Source organism: Perissodus microlepis, chromosome 4, assembly GCF_051167445.1.
Source record: "Perissodus microlepis isolate ML-2025 ecotype Zambia chromosome 4, ASM5116744v1, whole genome shotgun sequence".
Classification (NCBI taxonomy): Eukaryota; Metazoa; Chordata; class Actinopteri; order Cichliformes; family Cichlidae; genus Perissodus; species Perissodus microlepis.
This window is the reverse complement of record NC_140464.1, coordinates 21,762,881-21,781,446: the sequence shown is the minus strand read 5'-3', so window position 1 is coordinate 21,781,446 and position 18,566 is coordinate 21,762,881. Positions and strand designations below refer to the sequence as shown.

The 18,566-nt window shown below is 41.7% G+C and overlaps 1 protein-coding gene across 2 annotated transcripts; it reads left to right on the top strand.

Moving 5' to 3' along the window:
• The first annotated feature begins 348 nt into the window (after positions 1–348).
• LOC146388889 (uncharacterized) lies at positions 349–17,949 on the top strand. Of its 2 annotated transcripts, XM_084926457.1 has the most exons (8): positions 351–855; positions 2,471–2,603; positions 4,234–4,417; positions 5,532–5,698; positions 6,869–7,201; positions 7,282–7,660; positions 10,912–10,958; positions 11,328–17,949. In XM_084926457.1, exons 3-5 carry the CDS (start codon positions 4,235–4,237, stop codon positions 7,122–7,124), a joined length of 606 nt encoding a protein of 201 aa, XP_084782583.1. In that variant the 5' UTR covers positions 351–855; positions 2,471–2,603; position 4,234; the 3' UTR covers positions 7,125–7,201; positions 7,282–7,660; positions 10,912–10,958; positions 11,328–17,949. The 2 variants fall into 2 exon arrangements, with proteins under 2 accessions (XP_084782585.1, XP_084782583.1); XM_084926459.1 differs by having other exon boundaries at positions 349–855; positions 6,869–7,660.
• The last annotated feature ends 617 nt before the right edge of the window (positions 17,950–18,566 follow it).

Here is an 18,566-nt window from a genome sequence, read left to right as displayed (position 1 = left end):
CATTTCATATGTGGAGTTAAAAATGAATCATTGTTTCAACAATATTTGTTTTCATAAACAGACAAGAAGACAACAACAATCTGCTCCTCGCATTCAACACATGTCAGTCCATATCCCAGCAAACTAAATCGTCTCCATTTACACACATCAAATAGAAACATGAACCACTTGTAATGATTAGAAACTTGATGAATTTCAAATCTGGTTTGGGGAGTCATTCAGTGAGAAACAATGAAATGATTTTCAATGTGAAAAGGTGGAGAGCAGGAACAATGAGAACTAAAAAAGAAACAAAGGGCTTTGGAACCAAGAGGCAGCAGGAGGACAGCTGCAGGTTAACAGCTTCAACTCACTGACAGGAAACAACATGAGAAATATAATCATCCACTGACACCTTCAACAGCAACACCTTCACATCATCCCCAGTTTGGATAAATGGAAGTCCAGTCCTGTCCAGATTCACTCTGATCCTCTGGAGCTTCTTCTGAACTGAGAGAGCAGTGAATCCAGCTGATGGTGAGCGTGTTGAGTATTTACCTAAACAGACCACTACTCCCCAAAGCCCAGACTCTATGTTTCCCTTCCTGTTGATAGACTCTTCGACCACACCAAGCATCCAGCTTGTACTGTCTCCAACCTCGACATCCCAGCTGTGAGTCCCTGAGTTAAAGCCCTCAGAGCTCATGACAGAATAGAACCAATCAAACCTCTCTGGATTATCAGGAAGCCGCTGCCTCGCTCCTTCTCTCACTGTTCAGATCTTCAGACAGGATAAGGTCTGGATGAGCAGTGTTTGGGCCCAGAATGAGAGGAGTGTAGGAGACCATGTCCTTCATGTTGTTCCAGATGTTGAAGGTCAGTGTAGGAGCCATATGAGTTGTTCCTTTTTGACTAAGTGGGTTGGTTTAAATGGACTCACTGTATTGGTGCACGGGTGTGGGGCGTGTCTCATGGGTGTGGTAGATGATAAATGTGGTTGCACTCACCTGTTCATGGCACCTGATGTTGATGAGCAGAAAGGTAGGGTGAGCATGAGGCAAAACTTTCTGTTGAGCGCAGCTTGAATGATTTTGATGTATTTTGACTGTAACTTGATGGTTTTTGTATATCTGTGCACTAATTGATGCCATAGGCCAAATTGTAAGTTGGCATTGTATTTAGTGCAGTTATTGGTGAGTTGCAGTTATTTGTTTGTGCAATTTGTGCATTTGTTTAATAGTTAATCCCATGTGCTGATTTATATATTGGACAGTTGCATGTGGAATAAAAGGAGCAAATGGTACAGAAGTGTATTTTATGCGTTTATTGTTGCGCGTCATCTGTGTCCTCATGTTTAGCCTGCCGCGGCCATAGGTTGGAGGAGCCGCAACAGTCAGGTTGCCCAGGTGTTTGGCTCAGTCTATCAGAGCTCCCGAGGGCAGCTGTGGATCATCCAGCAGGGGACAGTGCTGGACTTTTTCCACTGCAGCCTTGTAGTTGTGCAGAAATGAGCCGTATTCTTATGCAACTTCTCATAATGCTGGAGCCGGCTCGAAGTGATTCATGCCCACCTTGGTTTTGGCGCTGAAAGCTGCAGAGACATGCAATGTCTTGCCCTGCCTCCAAGCGCCAGCTAGTCCAAGGGAAACAGAATATATTTCAGAGACATAACGTTGTAGAAAAAGGCTTCATTATACAGTTAAGAAGAGATACAGTTCAAAGTTATCCGACAACCTTAGGTTTAAAACAGTCTGTTTCAGTTTAAGCGCTGTTAAATTGCACGTTCAAAACAATGTTTTGTCTCACTCCCAATTCTTCTAGTTGCATGTTGAAGCTCTACTTGCAACCTTGTTAAGTTCCAACCATGCAAAATATGATTTATTATTATTATTTTACCATTTTTCAAGTGGTCTTAAACTTTTGATCGAGACCGCACTTGTTATTAATCTCTGGCTCTCTTTCACAGCATGTCTTTTGTCCTGTCTTCCTTCTCTCACCCCAACCGGTCGCAGCAGATCGCTGCCCCTCCCTGAGCCTCGTTCTTCCGGTGGTTTCTTCCTGTTAAAAGGGAGTTTTTCCTTTCCACTGTCTATGTTTTTCTGTATATGTATTATTGTAGGGTCCACCTTATAATATAAAGCGACTTGAGGCAGCCGTTGTTGTGAGTGGGCGCTGTATAAATAAAATTGAATTGAATTGAACAACTAACTTGAGCAAACTAATCCGTTTATCCTGCACTAATGTGCAGAGGATTTTCATGCAGTCTTTAAATAGCACATTTATTCTACATCAGTTTGTTTTGCAGCCCGTTTCAAAATATATTACAAAAAACATTGTCACATGTACAGATCCAATGTCTGGCTTAAGAACATGAGGACTTACATGTAAGCTTTAAATTGACAGTTTATCAAATTCCACTTACCTTTAAATCTAACCTCTCTTCTTTCTCTCCTGTCCTGTTTTTCTTGTCTTCCTCCGGTTGAGTCATCAGCACCTCTTTTTCTTGAGGACACTGAAGAAGAACCACCTGTCTAGAAGAGATGGACTGCAGAGTGAAGGCAAAAGGGCCAACTAGTGCTCAGCATCTCTGGATCTCCTTTATGACTGTTGGAAAGCCATTTCAGGTGACAACATGAAGCTCATTGAGAGAATGTGCAAAGGAGTAATCAAAGCGAACGGGAGCTATTTTAATGAACTTAAAATATAAAACATGTTTAGAGTTATTTCACACTTTTTTGTTTACTACATAATTCCATATGTGTTCATTCATAATTTTGATACTGTCACGACTGGGGCAGCAGCCGTGTGATGTGTGGAAGGAGGACTCAAATGCAGCACTTATTCAGATGTGAGGGTGATTTATTAAGAATACCAAACATAAAGTGGGGATGGCAAAACAGAACTATGGATGAACTAAACTGGGAGAAACTAAACCAAAGAGTAGCAAACCTGAACATGAAGGGAGGACGGCAGGGAGAGCACGCAGGGGATTCAGAGTGAATTTTAAATAATAATAACCCCCCACCACCACCACCACCAAAAAAAAACCCACATCCTACTTGTGTGGCTGTTATGTTTGTGTAGCTCAGATATTGATCATCACAGCAGATAAAGATGAAGGATTTGCTTCTCTCTGTTTTCTTTTTGTTCCACTGATGATTTGCTTGTTAAGGATGATTCTCCAGTAAAAGCTTTACTTCTTGCATGTCACAGGCACTGGTCCATTTTAGTTCTTTTCAGCTAAGATGAGATATAAGTTCAGGATCAAAAACAAGTCAGAAAAGGAAGATTAACATCAACATTTTAAACCTCATGGCTTTATTCCTTTGCGTCTTTCTTGTTAATCTAATTACAAGATGCAGTTCCCACATAGTCCACCAGAGGGCGACCACCTGCATTCTGTGAACCAGCAGTGCAGTAGTTAAGGACTCATATTGAATTGTACTAAGCTGATCTAACAGCTGCTTTTGGAAACTTGAAGGATGCACAGATATGGCAAACAAAGACAGTAATGGAAAAAAAATACACCTATTCATGTACGGAGTAGCACCTGGTAGCGTTCTGTTCCCTGCCCTGTGATTGGTGGAGGAATTCTGAAAGGAAGTTAGGTGTGTGGGGACAGAAGCCGAGAAGAAGAGCGGTATTACCTGATCCGTACAGATTAATAAAAAGCCTCTCATCTGCTTGACGACAGTGATTTATTCACACGTTCCTTAAAACCAGGTAATTGGGATGCTATATAACAGTATCAACAGCTCAGTAGCTTTAGGTCATGGAGCATGTCCGATATTTGAAATCAAAAAGGGGATAAGACAAGGATGTGCTGTTTGTCTGGGCTTATCTATGGTAAATTGTCTGGTTCTCATATAGCGCTTTTTGTTTTTTACTGTATCTGAGCACTCAAAGCATTTTATACAACTAACAAGTTATTTTGGTGTCATGGTGTTTTAAAGCTTAAATGGGTAAAGTCCTTTCCATATAGCAAACAGTCATTCTGGTTCATTATGCCTCATGTAATATTTTTAAATTCTGGAGGAATAGACTTTAAAGTACGCTTTGACTTTGAATCTCATAGATTGCCAACCACTTTCTCTGACTTTCATCAACAGGTTTTTGTCTACTGGAAATTGATTTATAGGCACAATTTCACACCACATAATGTAGCAGTAACAAAATGTTTGTATTTCGTCACTTCCCACCTCTGTACTTAAGAGAATCAAGTACAGAGCAGGCTCTTCTGTGTTTTCATGGCAGCATGGAAAACACTTATGCTTACTCCAAGCACCGCTGCGAGTTTGGCCGTCAGTGTCAGTTTTCGGATTCGCCTGCTGAGCTGCTGGTGGACATCCACCCGGACCCAAGCCTGGCCCTCAACTTCAGCCAGAAGAGCCACCGGGACCTGGCCACGCAGACAGGTGTGGAGATGTCAGAGCACGAGGTGAGCCTCACTCCCAAGAGATCATGGGATAATTATCAACTAAATTATCAAAATCAAATAATAAAATAATTATTACAGAAAACGTTAAAAACAAAATTGTATGAATCTGAAGGGTCTTGATGCATGCAGACTGAAATGACTTATGTCAGTCTGAAATTACCTGCCACTTAAGTAACTTATTACTTAAACTTCATTCCAAAAAGTTTGAATAGAGATACAAGACTAGAATATGTGACCGTGATCTGCCAGAACTTCCCAGTTTCTTATGTGGGCCCTTGGGAGAATTAATTGCCTGCCCCATCATAGACTGTGAGCCTGAGGAGCCATGCTGATGGTTTTCTCTAATTTTTACTGCAGCGTTTCTTTGTAGTTTGTAGAAATGGAGATGTTTTATTTTTCTGAAGACATCTCAGGCTATTGCTGAGTTTTATAAATTATTTATGAGTTGTGGACACTGTCAGATCAGCCGCTTTTACACAGAGAAATGTGAATACTCTAGAGTTATGGGCAGGGATAGCTCAGTAGGTACAGTGGTGGCCCTATGATTGGAAGGTTGGGGGTTTGAATCCACTGAACAGCTCCCCCGAGGTACCCCTGAGCAAGGTGCTGTCTCTACGCACTGCTCTTTGGGTGCCCAGTGGCTTCCCACTCCTTCTCTGAGTGAATGGGTTAAATGCAGAGAGGGATTTTCCCTCGGGGATCAATACAGTATTCATTATTATTATCTTATTAGTATTGGGCTAGGATAAATCAAGCTAGAAGCAGTCCATGAACTAAAATGAGTGTGACGCTCCTGCAGCAACTGATCACCTACACACAGCTTGAACCGGATTGCCAAAAGGGTTGAAATTACATACATAGTAAAGAGACTGGTTCTTATATACAGAACATGTCTCATTCACCCATTCATAAAAGCAACTTTTCTGTGTTTTTTTTATCACACTCTGATGAATGCATCAGAAAGCAATTCAGGGTTCAGTATCTTGCCCAAGGGATGCAGCCAAGGACTGAACCACCAACCTTCTGATTAGTGACCTGCTCTACCTCCTGATTAACAGTGCACTGTGTGAATTGCCTGTCTGTGTGAATCTCAGGTGCTACTTGTTGTTTTCAGGTGAACACAAAACTTCACGAGACAAGAAGCTGTGGAGTAAACCAAGTGGAGGGGGGGTGGGGTGGCCCAAGGACATCGACCCTGCTGACAAGAAACAAACAAGCCTTTTCAGGAATAAGGTGGAAAAGGACGAGAGCTGCATCAACAGTGTTCTGCAGCTGTGCAGAGTAAGATCCAAATGAATCCACAGCAGTCCACCTAGTCTTACTATGATGCATGCTGTCTGGTTGGAGTTTTGGGTTGATGCATGTTGGCGGGATGGTTGCTGGCTTTATGGATGGTTGGGTTAATGCAGGTTTGTTGGTTGGATTGATATTGAATGGATACATGTTGTTTATGGATGTTGTGTAGCCCAGGGTTACAAACAGATAAAAGTAGAAACCTTTTGTTAGAATTATTACACAAGTTGTTAATGTATTTAAGTTAAAACATTCAAAGCTAAAAGAGCAACACTGGTTACGCTGGTGGGGCTGCTTAGCTCTACACTTGCTGTAGCTGTGCCTCTGACGTAAGAGGAACATTGTTGCTGTTGAAGCAGAGAAGCAGGTGAAAGCGTAATGTGTCTTTTGTTAGCTAGTAGATCTGGAGACCTGAAGCTCTTTCCTTATAAATACACAGTGTTTGCACTAACAGTTGCAGCTGCTTAAATGTTAAAGCTGTTCACTTGGTAAACAAATGTCAAAGATTACAGTTCTATGTGATTAGCTAACTGCTGCTGTCTAAACTCACACTCCTTTGTGTTGGTGTTTTGGTTTGGAAGTTGAGTTGTTGTTGTGAGTTGAAAGAAAATGAACATGCATGCCTATTTGCACTGAGTTGTTTTAAAGTAGTGTTTTTGTTTACCACTGGTGTTATTAATTGGTATAATGAATAGAATATAGCGAGTTTGCTGCCTTAAAGGAGCAGTATGGATTAGATCTATGAAACTAATTAATTTAGTTTCACAATTGGTAAGGACCATATTACTATGTAACATAAAAAAAATGAATTTGATAGTTGTACAACACATTAGAAAAAAGAACTTGCATTTAAATGTATTGTCCTTAGTTCCTTAAGCAGCAATTTATGGATTATTGGTAGCATGCATGTGAAGTAATGAAGTGGTGTCGTTATAGCAATGTGGCCAAATATCGCATCAATCACAGCAATCTGTTCCCAAAGTCAAGGTGTGTGTCACGTGTCACGGGGTGGAAAGGGACAAGTTATCTAGGGTTTTTTACTATGCATGTTTTGCTGTGTTTTACCTTTTCAATATTTTAATATTGTACACTGGTTTATTTTTATGAGTTTTACTGCATGTTTTTTATGGTATTTATTTGGTGACTTGTCCTGGAAAGACTCCGCCCCTACCTGGTTATAAACCTGATCACACCTGGGAGGTCCCAGAGGCCAATAAGAGGGCCTGGCAGACCACGGAGAAGGAGGCTTGAGAGACGTGCAGGAGTGAGTGGTGTCAGGCGGCGGCGCCTGCAAGCCCGGAGGGCTGGTGGAGCTTGGCGTTCAGGAGAGGAGGATACAGCGCCAGCAACACGGAGCGAGCGGTCCGACTGCTGCAGCAACAGGAGGCCAGATTACGCGTCTGTAGGGAATTAGAGGCGGCGAGGCGGGCCGGTGCCGATTGGCGGTTACAAAGAAGCGGCGGGCAGAGTTAAGAGCTCTGCCCACCCGGGGTAAGTCTTTTGACTTGTCCCCTTTAATGAATTATAGCTGCCTAAAAGAATAGTGACTACCGCTGCCTTCCTTTCTTTAGCGCACCGGGGCGCAGAACGCGGAGAGGAAGGCGAGGACGCCGCCGGGTTTCCCTCCTGCACCGCTTCACTGGATTTTTAATTCTTAGTGACTCTTATACACTCAAAAGTGAAATTTGGTGGTTATTGCATTTACAAGACTCTAACATGTAATTTGAACACAATTAATTTATGTTTCTAAGGTGAACGTAATAAAATCATATAAGATCTACATGAAATTCACCAACTTAGCACCTCTTAAATTCTTGTTGATATGACATGATAAAATCTAACAAGAGTGGTTAGCTGCCTTAAAGACTCGCGATATCACAAGATCACGTGAGATTCTAAACAACAAGAGGCAGGAAAGCACATGGTTTGCTTCGCGGTCATCTTGGAAAGGTAAGAGTGAATCTATCTTCATCCATCTTGATGAAAATACTTTTTTGCACAAAGGTATCATTAGTTTGTCGATTCTTTTCAGTTCTTTTTATTCACATTTGTTTTTTGTTTTTTTTGTTTTTTTAAATATCTGTTTGTTTATGCCATTCTAGCTAGCTAACACGTTAGTGCAAGAATATAGCACAATGTCATGCTAGCATGATAGCCTAATATGAAAGACTTAGCTACTCCAAATATAGATATTGTTTATAACTTAACCTCTGCACATAAGCTAGTTTGGCTCTACCACAGAGACTGTTGTGATAAATTTACATTTTACGTGTGGGTTGTTGAAATTTGTAAGTTGCAACTGATGGATAGTGGTTTATTTAACAATTTATGTGTTTTTAGTACACTGAGGAGGAAAGACAAAACATGAACAGATATGTTTTCTAGGGGTGCAACGATACACAAAATTCACGGTTCGATACTTTGGTGTCACGGTTCGATATTTTTTCGATACAAAAAAAATGTTCATGCATTCATATATCTCAGGGCTCGCAAAATTTCAAAATCCCTGGTAGCCCTTCGGGCAGGGACTCTACAGTTTTTGGTAGCCCAAAATAAATTTAAGTAGCCCGAATAAAAAAGAGAGCAATTTTTTGATTGATGTTTTGTTTCCTGTTTTGTTTCCTTTACAATATTATACTTTAATGTATAATATTGTAAAGGCAACAAAACATTAATCAAAAAATTGTTGAAAAACAAATTACAACATTGTATAAAAATTACAATCATCAACTCAAATACTTGGTTCTAATTGAACAGAAATTTCTATGAACTTGTAAGAACTGTGTAGGACATGAATCAGTCTGTGTCAGATCCTGAATTTGAAACTTCCACTGAAGTCACGGGTAAGAGGCAAGTGGAACCAAGATCTAGGCCATTTGCTTTTTGAAGTTTGCAAAGACTGCTAAATTTTGCCAGTGGTAGTTCACTCTTTGCAACATAGTACGCTGTTTTAAACTGATTTTCAGGTTTAGTTTTAGTATGTTATTTGCAATTGGTGTTTGTTCTGGGAAAGATATTGCAGACTGAGCAATAATGCATTTCTTGCATTTCTCATGGGTTCTAATGGGGGCCTTTCTTAAAATGACTGGTCCCAGTAACAAAGGCGCTTGTTGACTCAGAAATCGAGGGAAAACCAACAACACACCCGGCAGAATATTATGTTATTTACACGGGTGCACATAAGTGGTCCGCATGTGCGCATTCGCTGTCAAAATAAAAGATGCGCACCAGATAAGAAGCTGCAACGCGAGTTTGCGTCCATATAAAAGGCACTGTTTTTGTCCGCTAGAGTGGGATTTTCACGGCACATTCCGCACCAAATCTCTGTGCGTTCATCATTTGTTTGAAGCCAGCTCACCTCCTGCAACCACTTTTCCGAGAATACGTGCTTCTTTTGTGGTTCGGACTCCTTCTGACATTTCTTTGAAGGTGGAGGAACACCAAAGTAATTGCTTAAAGGAGCTTGCTTCTTCGACATCTTTAAGAGTTCTAAACAAATGTCTGTCCTCCTCCAGAAAATCTTATGTACGCAAACACGCGTTGCAACTTCTTATCTTGTGCGCGTTTTTTTTAATTTTTTTTTTTATTTTGACAGCGAATGCGCACCTGCGGACCACTTATGTGCACCCCTGGTTATATAGCTCGTCATATTGCAGCCACAGAAATTCTTTTGTCCATGAAACCATAAAGCTGCACTTTCTTTTTGCCTTATAGTCTGATTTGTCATAACTTTTCCGTTTTGTGGTAAGCTTTTCTTTGGCTGTCACTTCTTCACCCTGACCTGTCTTATTTGGCTCAGCAGAACTAAAATATATATCCTGCTGCTTTTACACACGCACTCACATAACGCTCAGCGATTCTCTGCGCGATCAACCTCTCACATGTTTAAGCTTGCTGCGGGAGATTTCATTTGTCATGTTTGCATAGTAAGCTAACGATTGATAAGACGATGTCAGAGGAATTGGTGCGCAAATTATCGTCACTCACCAATCAGTACTGTCGCTCTCTATACACAGTTCGCGCGATTGCAAAGTGAAAGCAAAAAACAAGCACAAATTCAAACGCGATTTCAATATGTCACATATTGACAGTGGCTCACCGATGCCATTGACATAATTACCCAGCTACATTTCCGAAAGAATGCAAAAGCATAGACATATATTTTTCCTTCCTACGATAGCCCGACGGGCAGGGCAGAGATAGATTTTGGTAGCTCGACTGGAAAAATCGCTAGCCCCGGGACGTCGGGCGTTTTTGCGAGCCCTGTATCTGATTGAGGAATCACTCATCTTTGGAAAAGAGTTTATTACAGAGAAATGGCTCTTTCAAAATAAAAGCCATACTATACGCTTCTTCTGGGCTATATTCTCAGCAGCATATTAAACATATCAGGTCCCCATAAGGAGAATCATGTGCTTACGGCTGTCTAAATGACTCGGGTAAAGTTTGTAGCATGCGTGCTTGTTGTTTTTGTCTGCTTCCACTTGTCTTTGCACTAGGATGCTGTCGGAGTAAATGTGCAGTCATATTCGTTGTGTTTCCACTAGTGCTGTCAGCGTTAATCTCGTTGAAATGACGTTAATGCCACAACACGGCAAATCTCCGTTAACGAGCCACCGCGGATCACCCCGTGCGTGGGGCTGGACGGCCAACACGTTAACGAGCTAACTGCGCTAACACACTAGCTCCCACCCATGTAATTCAGCATTGCGTGGCACATCCAACATACTGTTTTACTTTAGTCCATGACACGCTTACCTTCAGAGTCATACATCACATGAAAACCAAAATAGTTCCAAACGCCACATCTGAATGAGGGTGGGGGAGGTTCAATTTGCCACGTTGCAAGGAGAGCTTAACTTCTGTCTCGCTAGCTTGCCCTGCGCTCAGTGAATCTGCGTTCGACTACTCCGCCTAGGCTGCACTGTCGAGCGCAGATCCACTGAGCGCTCAACACAGACAGCATCGTCAGAAGGAAAGTTGATAAAATAAATTAAAAAATTTTGTATTGTTCGATACATATGCGTACCGAACCCAAAGCACTGTATCGAACGGTTCAATATCGATACGAGTATCGTTGCACCCCTAATGTTTTCCTGTTTTTTTTTTAATTTTTTTTGAAATTAAATATTTTTCTACTTAATAAACTTGGAGACTTGCAGTTCCCTCCTGTAAAGATAATAAATGTTTAATCTTATCAGGTGGTGAAAGGTCTGGAGAGCTGGCAGGCCAGTTCATCAAATTCATGGTGAGCTAATATTTTTCTTAAAAATTATCACATTCCCATGTTAAAAATTTAATATATTCATTTGTAAGTGACATAGTTTTGTGACCAAGAAAACATTGCATTCTGATTTTATGTACACATCATCTAGACTTTCTTGAACTGGGGGTATGGCATGATTAAATTAATACACAAAGTAAAAAACAATATTAAAATGACAGACTTGTCTAAAATGCATAAATACTATTTGAAAAGATTAAGACTGTAAAACAATAGCCTCTGTATTTCTCACAAATTCCTGGTAATTCAGTTAAAAGTTCTTTAATCCCACTGCTAGGTCGTTGAGATGGATTTCTGTATATATTTGTTTTTTTTCCCCCTCTGTGTATAAAGACTGATGCTGTTGAAATCAGAAGAGAATACATCGCCAAAGGTCTTTGCGTGTACCTGAATGAAGATCCTGAGAAGCTGGTGAAGGATTACCTGGTATGTTAACTTGCCTGTATCCTTAACTGAGGAGATGATCAAAGATAAGCTTGAACTACATACAAAAAGTTTCAGGGGATGGGGTTTTCCTATAAATTACCGGTGGCTGTAAAAAATACCTTTTAAAATAGGAAAACTAAGAGCTTGAAGTTTCTCACTGGATACTACACGTAGGGCTGCTCGATTATGGCAAAAATGATAATCACGATTATTTTCACTGAAATTGAGATCTCGATTATTTGACGATATTTATTTAACCCTTTAAGACCTACTATAGAACCAAGTCCGCCAGAGCTTATATTATTTTTTACATGTTGTAGTGCCATTGGGAGCATTTCAAGTTGCTATACATCAATAAAGGTTAAACTCGATAAAAGATGACGACGAAGCTCTCGTAAAGTCTCGTACAGAGACGGAGAAACTTAAAGAAAAACACGAGGGAGAAGTCGAAGTCCTACAAGGACTTCTGGAAACAGAAAGAGAAAAGGTGGCGCGTCAGGAATTTCACAACAGCCAAGTTGTAGAATTATTATTGAAACGCCACAAGTTCTGCGGGATCCCGCGCTAGTTCTGCGGGATCCTGCGTTAGTTTTGCGGGATCCTGCGTTAGTTTTGCGGGATCCTGCGTTAGTTTTGCGGGATCCTGCGTTAGTTTTGCGGGATCCTGCGTTAGTTCTGCGGGATCCTGCGTTAGTTTTGCGGGATCCTGCGTTAGTTTTGCGGGATCCTGCGTTAGTTTTGCGGGATCCCGCACAAGTTCTGCGGGATCCCGCACAAGTTCTGCGGGATCCCGCGTTAGTTTTGCGGGATCCCGCACAAGTTCTGCGTTAGTTCTGCGGGATCCCGCACAAGTTTTGCGGGATCCCGCACAAGTTCTGCGGGATCCCGCACAAGTTCGTCTTAATTTTTTTTTTTCTCCCATGTCCCCTGCGGGGCTCCGTATCATTGAAACGCCACAAAGAGCAAATGCTGCAGAAGCAAAGTTAGAAGAGGTCATACAAATGTATGACAATCAAATAGAAAATCTTGAGAGACGACTAAAAACTAGTACAGGTGTGACTGCCAATGCAGTTAAAGAACGCGAGGAGGAACGTCAATCCTCGCAGCATTGGATTGAGGGTCTTTTGACACGTAATACAAAGTTACAGGACGAAAATGAATTAATGGACAAAACCGTGAAAGAATTAACAGACGAGAAAGATCAAATGGGCAAAGTAATAGACGACCAAAAGACCCAGAATATGGAGATCAAACGGAAATGTCAGAGAAATATTAGGGCTCTGGCCTTGGAAAAGACGGACTTCTGCGGGATCTCGCGTTAGTTCTGCGGGATCTCGCGTTAGTTCTGCGGGATCTCGCGTTAGTTCTGCGGGATCTCGCGTTAGTTCTGCGGGATCCCGCGTTAGTTCGTCTTAATTTTTTTTTTCTCCCATGTCCCCTGCGGGGCTCCGTATCATTGAAACGCCACAAAGAGGGAAAAAAATAAGATGCAGCAATTTTGCAGCAAAAATACTAAAACTCCAAGACAAAGCAAATGCTGCAGAAACAAAGTTAGAAAACGTCATAGAAATGTATGATAACCAAATACAAAAGCTTGAGAGAAGAGCAAAAATTAGTACAGGTGTGACCGCCAATGCAGTTAAAGAACGCGAGTTTTTATTCTGCCCTTTATCCCCGTCCCTCTTCTCCACTTTTTCTCCCCCCTCTTCCTTTCTCCCTTTTCTTTTCCTCATTCAAGTCAGTCCCGTATCTAGCCAGTGAAAAGAAAATAAATAAATAAATAAATAAATAAATAAAATAAAAGATGAATCAAATAGACCATTATGGCAAGGCTGGGATGGTCAATTTGGTAAAGTAAATCCGTTGGGCATCTTTTCTCGCCTTCAGACATTAATTCTGATGGCAAAAGAACCAAACGGGACAGGCAAAAAAAAAAAAGAATAAAATACACTTGAGTTTGAAGTTAAGGAATAACTCAAAAGAAGCTATATGACAAGGGAGTGAGTTATGGAAAAAAGAAAAAGTGATTGAAGTAGTTTTAAAAGAGTGACTTAGGAGTGCCCTCGTACTGAGTGATCAAAACCAGTGATCACTGTAGAAAGAAATAAAATAATTTAATAAGGTGGTAATGTTTGAACATGTATTTCTCTTGTCACGGCAACTTATTGAGAGATGACTCGGTATGCAAATTAGCTGGAGTGAGTGGTGACGAAGAAGCTTCCTGTGTGTGTGTGACTGAGGCTTTCAGGAGAGGAAGCATAGCAGACTGTTCAGAAGTGCAGATTTGGATAGGAAATTTATAGTTTAGTGTTGATACGTTGTTGTAATGGGGTTATATCTTATGCTGAATCTAAGTATGTTAAAGTGCATAAAGGGGGCGATTGTTGTGTGCAAATTGTGTGGTTTTAACAAGACTTTCGGTGTATTGAGGAGGTGAAATTATGTGAGTTGACCTGGGAGTGTCAGGACTCTGGTGGCAAAACTTTTGTGTTTAAGATTTTTGAGGTTGTTGTGGAGATGGGTTGATTCTGTCAGTTAGGTTCGGGTTGTTTTTGTTTTTAATAGAGGGAGTTTTATTAAACATGGACATGTCTAAGAGGGGGCCCATTATTTTTGTAACAGTGCACTTAGGGAAAACCTGTCAGGTGCTTTGATGAGCTAATAATCAGCTCTTTTTTCTCATTTTTGTTCTAAGCAGGCCTGCAACAGTGAATAACAGCGCTGACAAATTCTCGGGAGAGCAAATATAAGGTGGGCTTTCCAGATTACAACTGGCTGAGGAGAAGGCTACCAGTGGGGACCTGATCAGATTGAAAGTCCCTGTCTAAAAGGAGGTATGGGTTCCCCAAGCGAATTCGGTCAGATAATGGGACCCATTTTAAAAACAAAGATTTGGCGGAGGTAGAACAGAGGCTGGGGGTGCAACACAGGTTTGGAACTGTGTATCATCCTCAGTCCCAAGGGAAAGTAGAAAGGATGAATCTAAATTTGAAGAACAAAATAGCCAAAATTTGTGCTCAGACGGGGCTAAATTGGGTCGCAGCCCTGCCCATTGCATTAATGATCATAAGATGTTCTGTTAACCAATCCACAGGTTTCACGCCGTACGAGCTGTTGACAGGACGACAGTTTCCAGGTCCCTGGACGGCAGTCCCGGCTGAAGAGAGTATAAAAAGTAACAGAACGCATGCAGAATATTGGAAAGAATTAAAAGCTCTTGTGTCTAGTTTCACACAACAGGTTGCAGCAGGAGTGACCACGGTGGACAGGTCCGTACCTGACGCCAAGGTGGTGTGGCTGAAGGTCATCAAGCGAAAGTGGAAAGACCCGAGGTGGACGGGGCCATTTGAAGTGACGGCTCGTACCACAACAGCGGTCCAGTTGAAGGGGAAAGGCGAGACCTGGTTCCATTGGTCTCAATGTGCAGTGGCAGACGAGAGCTTGGTGGAGACAAGCTCATCCCCAAATAACACGGGTGGCAAAACAGAGGCAGAATAATCCTCTCACCCGTGCACCGACTGACCAGTAGTCTACCTGGGAAGTCGAAGAAAGAAGAGAAGGATCCGGGGCGTCTCTTCACTCAAAGAGGAGGTGCCAAAGAGGCGTGAAGCGTGATAGGCTGGGGGTCCAGTCTAGAGTTAGAGGAGAGTAGGGGAACCAAAACCATGGGGTTGTGGGGAAATTGGAAAATAACTGGGGTGTTGGCGTGCGTGAGTGTTCTAATGTTTCTTTGTTTTTTGGCAGACAGGTGAATTGCCCAGACGCAGAGGTCTACCCGCTCCAGAGTCCAAATTGATTGAGTTGCCAAGGAAGGTTAAGCGTGAAGTCTCAGGTAAAAGGGATGAGTGCCTCAGCATATATGGTGGACTAGAATTAGACTATGTTAATGGGTCCACCACTTCATTCACGTTTGATTTGTGCAAAGTTTTTAACTGTAAGGGAGCTGACAGTAGCTGGAGGGGATTTAATGTGTGTGTGTGTGTGTGTGTGTGTGTTGGGATTATGCTGTGAACACATATTGTGAAAGGGGAAGTCGTCCTTATGCCAATTGGTGTCGGAACTGGGATCAGGTAAAAGGTTACACTGGGGAAAATTGGGAGGCGTCAGAGCAGGGGCCAGAGAATGAGCTAAAACTTCAGAGAGATTATAGTCCGGCCCAGAATCCATTGACCTTGTCAATGGGGAACTGGTGGCGTCAAAATTCCTTATATTTAGTTCTGGGTGTGGAAACTGTAGGGATAGATCCAAAAAGGTTAATAAAAGTTAATTTTCTTAGTAAAGCTAAACCAATGAGGCCTGTAGTAAGGGACAATGGGACATCACTGATAAAAATTAACCAAAACTCAGATAGGAAGGTAGTTGCAGTTGACTACACTCGCCTGAAACCACAAGATTTAATTGAACGTGCCACCGGATTCAGTGACAGCAATCTCTGGCTGGATTGGGTGGCTCAAAATGCTAGGGAACAGCATGTAGATGATTGTGTTGCCTGTGCTACAGCTAGACCTCGTTTGTTTACTGAGCCTGCGCCTCTGTATCCAGAGGATGAGTGGGGTTATAATTGCATGTTGAGATTAACTAGAGAAGCTGTGGCCACGGGTGACTGCATCACACTGTCAAGTTTATATCCACCAATTGACAAGCGTATGCAAACAGGTTCATTCATACCTAAACAAAATAATTACACCTGTTTTGAATTTTCTACGGACGTCGTGAAATGCACTCTGGGAGAAATTGACCCTAGTTGGTGTGAGAGGACGCTCACGGGAAGGACCACAAATAATGTAAGTGACCCAAACACCATAATAGGTACATGGGCTAGAGGTGGGTTGTATTATTACTGTGGACATCACACCCTTTTGGTGCGTGTTCCTTTGGGGAGTGTGGGGACATGTGCTATGGTGCGGTTAGGAGCACCATTGATGCTTATAGGAAGTAAGGTAAAAGCCATTCCACAACATGACACACGTACATTGACAGTCAGACGTAGGAGACACATGTTGAGGGAAAGAAGCACAACGGGTACACAGATCTATGACCCGAGAACGGACTCGCCTACCTGGATTGACTCAATTGGAGTTCCCAGGGGAGTTCCTGATGAATATAAATTAGTTAACCAAATAGCGGCAGGATTTGAAAGTGTGTTCCTATGGATAACTCCAAATAAAAATGTTGATCGCATTAATTATGTTCATTATAATTTGCTGAGGCTCTCAAACCTTACCAGGGACGCCATGGTGGGCTTTGCGGAACAACTGGGGCCGACGTCGCTAGTAGGAGTGCAAAATCGAATGGCCCTGGATATGTTGTTGGCCGAGAAAGGAGGTGTGTGCGCCATGTTTGGTGACATGTGTTGTACTTTCATTCCCAACAACACTGCTCCGGATGGCTCTGTAACCAGAGCTCCGTAGGGTCTGAAAACCTTATCCAAAACAATGCATGAACATTCGGGAGTAAATAATGCGCTGGAGGATTGGATGACGTCTGTTTTTGGGCAATGGAAGGGTGTGTTTATGTCTGCCATGTTTTCTCTTGTTACTTTTGTAGGAATTTTGGTTGTAGGTTGTTGTCTCATTCCTCTGGCCAGACGAGTGTTGGTGAAGCTGGTGGAGAGGGCTGTGGATCCAGGGCCAACTGGTTTGATTGGTCCGGGGTCTATGATGCCATTGCAGGAGGTAGCTGACTGGTCCGAGGGGTGAGACAAATGTCAGGAGTGTTGGCCTTTTTCAAAGGCCAAAGAGGAGGAGTGTCGGGATGAAATATTATTTTACTGTTACTATTCATAATCATTATTATTACTGTTGCATCACTTATGATTTATCATTATTATCATTTCATTGACACATTTATTGAAACTGTTGATGTTATATTAAAGTCTGTATTTCAGGTGTTAGTATAATAACATTATAATCTTATATACACACATATTGCTTTTTGTGCTTATTAAAGAGTTGTAGCTCGCTCAAGTTAATTAATGGTTTGAAGCTACAGCCGACGCGAGTTCGACTGATCTATGGAGCAAAGTTCAGCTATTGAAAGGTTGCCTACATGCTTACAGTACAATTTACCACATATTGTACATGTTGTCTAGAGATGAAATAAAGGCCCGTGTGCCCTGTGGTATTGAAGTTTGCCTGGTAACAGATGACGTAGAGGGGGGTCATGCACTAAGGTTAAAAACACAGACACATAGTCTGCCTGAGTATACAGTATTTAGTAACTGACTGCAAAAGTTGTTTACCTGCATACGTGACAGTTTAGTTCTGATAAGCCCAGGGAGTGGAATAACAGGAAGCATCTGGCGGGTGGTATAGGAAGGAACTGTTCTTTTTTTAGAATATCTCCTGAGATAGAATTACTGGAACATGCATGTTGTTTTTCATCTGCGGTGACTCATATTACTGGTCATCATATGTATAAATATTACACCCCAAGTATTGTTCGGGGAAGATCGACGCTGTTTGAGTGATCGTGCTCGACTTCCCCCCCCATATGTATTTCAATAAAATCCTTGTTTTGACGCACCTTATTGGGACTTTGTAGTCGTTTGTCTTTTCCTCAAAATACGAATCGGGACAATTGTAGCGAGTCAATCCAGTCCAAAAGCATAAAGAACTATTTTACTATGACAAATTAAACAAATGAACAATTTGCCATGCCAGCAAGAGAAAGGGTATGCTTTGCTTTGCTTTGCTTTTGCCATAAGCAGGAGGAGTGGAAGGCTTAATTCTGGGGATGTTGATTTTGGGTTGCTGATGTTTGCTTTGAGAAAATTTCTGTTTTATTGACTGGGGTTAGATTATGGTATTATGGTATATTGTTGGGAGAATACCAAATGCTAAAGGGGAAACATTTTTTGATATAACTCATGTTACCATTAACTGAAGAAACACATGACTGATAACTGTTCTGTTTTAAGTTTATTTTTATAACACAGATTGGATCATAAGGGGGGAAACGGAGTATGGAATGTGAAGTTCAGGTTTTGTTTTTAGGGAGTTCCAAGGATGCAGGCTGTGGATAGAGCCAGGAGTTCGAAAAGATGTGACATGATGATTAAATGGATTTCATTCCTTAAAGACAGGTTTGCAGGGTCGGAGCAAATATACCTGAGAGGAGGATTGCTGAGGTGTTTTGAGGGATGAT